Genomic DNA, 6,302 nt, shown 5'->3' on the forward strand with positions numbered 1-6,302 from the left:
GCACATCCCTCGGTTGTGTTGGTTGTCAATAATATTTCCCTGTTTGTTCGTTTGCTGCCGTGTCACATGATGTAGGCAAACATGGTCTATTATTGTCTTGTCTATTATGGTCCTTGATTCTTTTCGCCAATTTTTTCCACAAAAGTGGTTTGCCATTGCCTCCTTCTGGGCAGTGTCTTTACAAGACAGGTGACCTCAGCCATGATCGATTCCCTTCAGAGATTGTCTGCCTGGCACCAATGGTCACTTAACCAGGAATTGTGATTATGCACCAGCTGCTCCCATGGTTTCACGTGACCCTGATAGGGGGTAAGCAGGTGCCCCGGGGTGACCTGCAGGCTGGCAGAGGGAAGGAGAGCTTTGCACCTTCTTTGGTAGAGATGTATCTCCACCCCACCACCCAACACTTCCACGTAATTGTGATTCTGAATGTCTCCATGCTGATGAATTGGGTCGGGTTCCAACCATTCTCCTTTCATTCCAGCTGCTTATATTAAACTCTACCTTCTGGAGAACGGGGTCTGCATTGCGAAAAAGAAGACCAAGAGTGTGCATAAATCTCTCGACCCGCTGTACCACCAGATCCTGGTCTTCAGTGAGAGTCCACAGGGCAAGATCTTGCAGGTCAGTGTTGGTTGGATTGGGTGGGAGTGGAGCTTCGTGCACTAGAGAGCCCTGGAATCAGAGAGTAATACAGCACAGAAATGGGCCCTTCAGCCCATCTGATTTATGCTGACCTTCCCAGTTACCCATTTCGGCCCAGAATCCTCCAAGCCCCTCCCTCCATGTATTTATCCAAATAACTGGTAAAGTGGAGGCATCCTTAAGTACTGACTCCACTCTGGTTGGGTTAAGCCTATAGGTCATGGGCTAAGGGTGAAAGGTGAAATATTTAAGGGTATTTAACCTGAAAGGGTACTTCACTGAGGGCGGTGAGAATATGGAATGAGCTGCCAATGGAAGTGGTGAATGTGGGTTCAATTTCACCATTTTACAGAAATTTGGACAAGTACATGGATGGGAGGGGTATGGAGGCCTGTGGTCCAGGTGAGGGTCAATGAGATGAGGCAGAATAATAGTTTTGGCATGGACTAGATAGGCCAAAAGGCCTGTTTCTGTGCTGTGGTGTTTTATGTCTCTAAATCTTGCATTAGTAGCTGCCTCAGCCACTTCCTCTGGCAGCTCACTCTGGGTACTTGCTACCCTCTGTGTAAAGAGGATACTCGAGCAGTATTGTCTGAGCAACACACAGAATGCTGGAGGAGCTCAGCAGATCAGGCTGTCCACATGGCATCGTCAGATGTGTCGACAGGAGTGGAAGTTCAAGGAATGGCGATTTATGTAGTAGAGAGTTTGAGCAGGTTGGAGCATAGGAGAATGGGGAATGATCTTAGAGAGGTGAAGACAACATCATTATGTGCCGTGTCAGGGTCGATATGCACAGTCTCTTCCACACCTTGGGAGAAAACTGAATAAGAGAGGGGAGAGGTTTAATAGGAACCTGAGGAGCAACTTTTCACCCAGAGAGTGGTCAGTGTATGAAGCATTTAAAAAGCACATAGCCAGGTGGATGGAGAGGAAAGATTTAATGTGATATGAGCCAAACACAGCAAACAGGGCTGGCTTGGATGGGGATCTTGGTTGGCATGGGCCAACTGGGCAGAATGGCCTGTGTCTCTGCTGTCCCATTCTGGAGGACCGTTCTTGTTGGGTTGGATGACCTGCTGTTGCTCTCAGTTGCCCTCATTGTGACCCTTGTGCCTTACCGCCCACCAGAGCTGCCCCCTTCTCTGCAACTCGATTTATACTCCAATACTGTTTTCCTTCTGTACCTCCTCAATGTAATGATCAATGGAGTGGAGGAATGGCAGGCAAACGAAAACCTTCACTGTATCTCTGTATGGTGGACAGCCAATTAGCAATTCTACTCCTAAATAGTCGTTTAGCCCTCTCATTAATGTGAGGATAAGCATGTCACCAAGATCTTTGACAAACTTCTAAAGATGCACTGTGGAGAGTATGCAGACTGGTTGTATCACAGCCTGGCATGGAAACGCCAGTGCCCAGGAATGGAAAAACCTACAAAGCTGGTGGAAACATCCCAGTCCATCACAGGAAAAGCTCTCCCCATTTACAAGGAGGCAGCATCCATCATCGAGAACCTCCATCATCCAGAGCATGCTCTCTTCTTGCTGCTACCAGTGGGCAGGAGCCTTGGGTGCCACACCATCAGGTTCAGGAACAATTATTACCCTACACCCATCAGGCTGCTGAACCGGTGTGGATAACTTCACTCACCTTAACTCTGAACTGATTCCACAACCTACAGGTTCACTTTCAACGACTCTTTACAACTCATGTTCTCAGCATTATTAGTCATTTGCACTTTGGTTATTTGTCAGTTTTTGTGTGCAGTTTTTTTTTTGTAAATTCTATTGTTTTTTTATTTTCCTGTGAATCTCAGGGTAGTGTATGGTGGTATATATGTACTTTGATAACAAATTGGTCTTTGACTTTTGATAAGGTCCCTTGCTGTTTGAGGCAGCTCTCTGAGGGTGTTTGAAAGCTGACTGAGTTTGCCCTGGGACTGGGACCCTTGCAGTTAGTCATAGAGCACTAGAGCACAGAAACAGGCCCTTCAGCCCATCTAGTCCATGCTGCAATGTTATTCTACCTAGGCCTATTATTTTGGGGAAAACTTTGCAATTTTCCAGCCTCTTCTCCAAAATTGGATTTCAATGTTCAAAGTGAATTTATTATCATAGTCACCAGATACTACCCTGAGATTCATTTGCTGGAGGGTATTTACAGTAGGACAAAAAATACAATAGAATTAATAAATAACTACACACAAACAAAAACTGACAATTAATGTAGAAAAGAGAACAAATTGCAAATATAAAAATAAATAATACTGAGATTAGGACAAGGAGCTGAAGTTCCCTTAAAGAGAAGCATGTGTGATCAGTTTATTATCACTGACATATGTCATGAAATTTGTTGTTTTGTGGCAGCTGTACAGTGCAATATTAAAACAAATTATAAATTACAAAAATATAAAAAAGTAGTGTAAAAGGAGATTAGTGAGGTAATATCCATTGGTTCATGGACTGTTCAGAAATCTGTTAGTGGAGGAGTAGAAGTTGTTCCGGAATTGTTGAGTGTCTGTCTTCAGCTTCTGTACTCCCCCTGATGGTAGCAATGAGAAGAGGGCATGTCCTAGGTGGTGAGGGTCTTTAGTAATAGATCCTTTCGTCTTCAGGCTTTGCTTTTTGAAGACATCTTGGTGTCTGGGGAGGCTACTGCCTGTGATGAAGCGGGCTGAGTTTACAGCTTTCTGCTGCTTTTTCCGATCCTGTGCATTGGTCTCGCCATACCAGACAGTGATGCAACCATTCAGAATGTTCTCCATGATTCATCTATAGAGGTTTGCTAGTGTCTTTGGAGACACAACCAAATCTTCTCAAATTCCTATTTAGATATGATGGCTACACTGGCCTCTTACCTCTTCACCAGCTTGTCACCTCCCTAGTGCCCCTCCTCCTTCTCTTTCTCCTGCGGTCCACTCTCCTCTCCTATCAGATTCCTTCTTCTCCAGCCCTTTACCTTAGGAAAAAAAACCTAGAATAGAAAACCTACAGCACAATACAGGCCCTTCAGCCCACAATGCTGTGCCAAACATGTACTTACTTAGAAATTACTGTACCTAAGGTTACCCATAGCCCTCTAATTTTCTAAGCTCCATGTACCTATCCAGGAGTTGATTAAAAGACCCTATCGTATCCACCTGCACCACCGTTGCTGGCAGCCCATTCCACACACTCACCACTCTCTGCGTAAAAATCTTACCCCTGACGTCTCCTCTGTATCTACTTCCAAGCACCTTAAAACTGTGTCTCTCATGTAAGCCATTTCAGCCCTGGGAAAAACCCTCTGACCATCCACACGATCAATGCCTCTCATCATCTGATACTCCTCTGTCAGGTCACCTCTCATCCTCCGCCGCTCCAAGGAGAAAAGGCCGAGTTCACTCAACCTGTTTTCATAAGGCATGCTCCCCAATCCAGGCAACATCCTTGTAAATCTCCTCTGCACCCTTTCTATGGTTTCCACAACTTTTCCACCCAGCTTCTTACTTCATCCCCTCTGCCCTGGCTTCACCTTCACCTTCCAGCTTGTTCTCTTTCCTCTCCGGCCGTCACCTTACTCTGACATCTTCCCCCTTCCTTTCCAGTCCTGATGAAGGGTCTCGGCCTGAAATGTTGATTGTTTTTTCGTAATCCGCCTGACCTGCAGAGTTCTTCCAACGTTTTGTGTGTGAAACTAGTGTGACTGTGTGTGTCTCTCTCTACTCTGGCAGGTAATTGTGTGGGGCAACTATGGCAGGATGGACCGCAAGTGCTTCATGGGGGTGGCCCAGGTCTTGCTGGAAGAGCTGGATCTCTCGAGCTCGGCCACCGGCTGGTACAAGCTCTTCCCGACCTGCTCCATGGTGGAGCCACCACTGGCCCCTCTGCTGCGCAATGCCTCTCAGCTCTCCCTGGAGAGCACCATCGGACCTTGCTGTGACCGATCCTAGCTGCGGTGGAGTCTTTTTCCCCCCCGCCTTTTGTTTTCCCTCGCCGAGCAAGCGGGCAGTCGGGGCTCCCCCGGGCAGAGGGCGCGCCCTGCCGATCGGTGCATGCTTGACTTGGCCGACTTCCTCGGGGGCCTCTTTCGGTCAGAAGGATGACCCAGCGCCTGGTAATGGCCTGACGGAGGGGAGGAGGTCATTTATGACTCTGCGCCTGGCACCGTTCCCCCGTGAGGACCGGTCGTAGTTGCATTCTTTCACTTGACGCTCGCCTCCGGTCACGGTACGTTTCTCTGCACCTCCAGTACCTCATCTCCTGCTCGATGTGCCAAGCGGACTCCATTGACCTTTCATTTGCAGCCCCCTTGCCAACGCCATCCATAGAGCAAGATCCTGTCATCTCTCTCAACAAGTGTATTTTGCTGTCACCTAAAGATGTCCTCTACACGTGAATGCGAGTAATGTTCTGTCATCAGCTGCCAGGTGACCTCCAAAGTCTAACAGTTAAATGTGAGCCCTGTCCACCAGGGGGCACTAGAAACCTTGCTGTGTTATCTACTGGGGAGATTGATAATTAGTTTTTTGTTCTCGGTGATTTCTGAGAACTGGAAGACCAGCCTGTATTATTGGCATTTTATCATTGTCATTCCATTGGCTCTGTGCCGGATTTTAATCACCTCCGGTTCATTCCATCATGTACACTCAACACTTTGCTAACATTAGAGTTTACAAAAATAAGTGAATAAAATGTAGTTTTCAGTGTTAGTTTAATCTATTTCACAACTTTAATGCACTGGTTTAAAAAAAATGGCAAGCAATTTTTTTTGGCAATAATTGTCTTGAAAAAATGGGAAGCGTTGTGTCCACCCTGCAGCTTTACAGAGGGTGGTCTCAGGGATGGCGATAGGTCTATTGGATTAAGTACAGGAGTTTATTGAAGGCAGAGAGTGGAAGGAGACAGTTGAGGGAGTTTGTACAATATTGAAGTAGCACAAAGATGTGTTCTGAATATTTTAAAACAAGGAAGAGTTTGAAATTCTCCATTATTAAAGCAATTTGAAACTTTAAAGCATTCTCTGTGTATTGAGAGAGGATGCTGTATTTTATAGATTGTAGCATGCAAGGATAGTACTGTAGATTAAGGTGTTTGGGTAGAAAGTGTGTCCAGAACTGTGCCAACCACGTCCTTGTATGCAAAGAGTACAAGCAAGGACCAGCACTGGCAGTTCAAGAAGAGAGGAAAGGCTTGAATCTAATTGATGATGAAGTCTCATTAAAATCCCAATTTGTGGTCCGAATTAAATCTTGTTTTGAATTTTTCAGACTTTGAACTAAGGACGTATCCAATCTCAATCTTCAAAGTTTATGTTCAAATTAGACAAGAGTTTATATAGCTTATTTGCTGTAATTTTGGCTATAAAAATCATCACAATTTTATGCTTCTTTGATCCTTTTCTAAATATCCTGGCTTAAAATAAGCCTTCAAATAAAATAATTATCTATAATACAAAAAAAAAATCAAAATTAATTATTAGTTTGTTAATGTCAGAATTAACTAAATCGTTTAAAGGATAAATATTATCATAAAACTATTCCTTTCAAGCCAATATTATCATTTAAGGAACAGTTCTGTTTCACAGGAGCCTGATTTAAGTAGTTACAATACCTGTTATGAATTAAGATTACTATATTGTTCTTAACAAATCCTCAAGATTATTCTAGTTAACAA

General features: G+C 44.7%; 1 protein-coding gene across 1 annotated transcript; it reads left to right on the plus strand.

Annotated features, from left to right (window-relative positions):
• Nucleotides 1-266: 266 nt before the first annotated feature.
• On the plus strand, nt 267-4,579 carry LOC132400135 (regulating synaptic membrane exocytosis protein 4-like). Its single transcript, XM_059981210.1, has 3 exons — nt 267-309; nt 485-624; nt 4,361-4,579. Exons 1-3 carry the CDS (start codon nt 267-269, stop codon nt 4,577-4,579), a joined length of 402 nt encoding a protein of 133 aa, XP_059837193.1.
• The last annotated feature ends 1,723 nt before the right edge of the window (nt 4,580-6,302 follow it).

Source organism: Hypanus sabinus, chromosome 9 (assembly GCF_030144855.1).
Source record: "Hypanus sabinus isolate sHypSab1 chromosome 9, sHypSab1.hap1, whole genome shotgun sequence".
Taxonomy (NCBI): domain Eukaryota; kingdom Metazoa; phylum Chordata; class Chondrichthyes; order Myliobatiformes; family Dasyatidae; genus Hypanus; species Hypanus sabinus.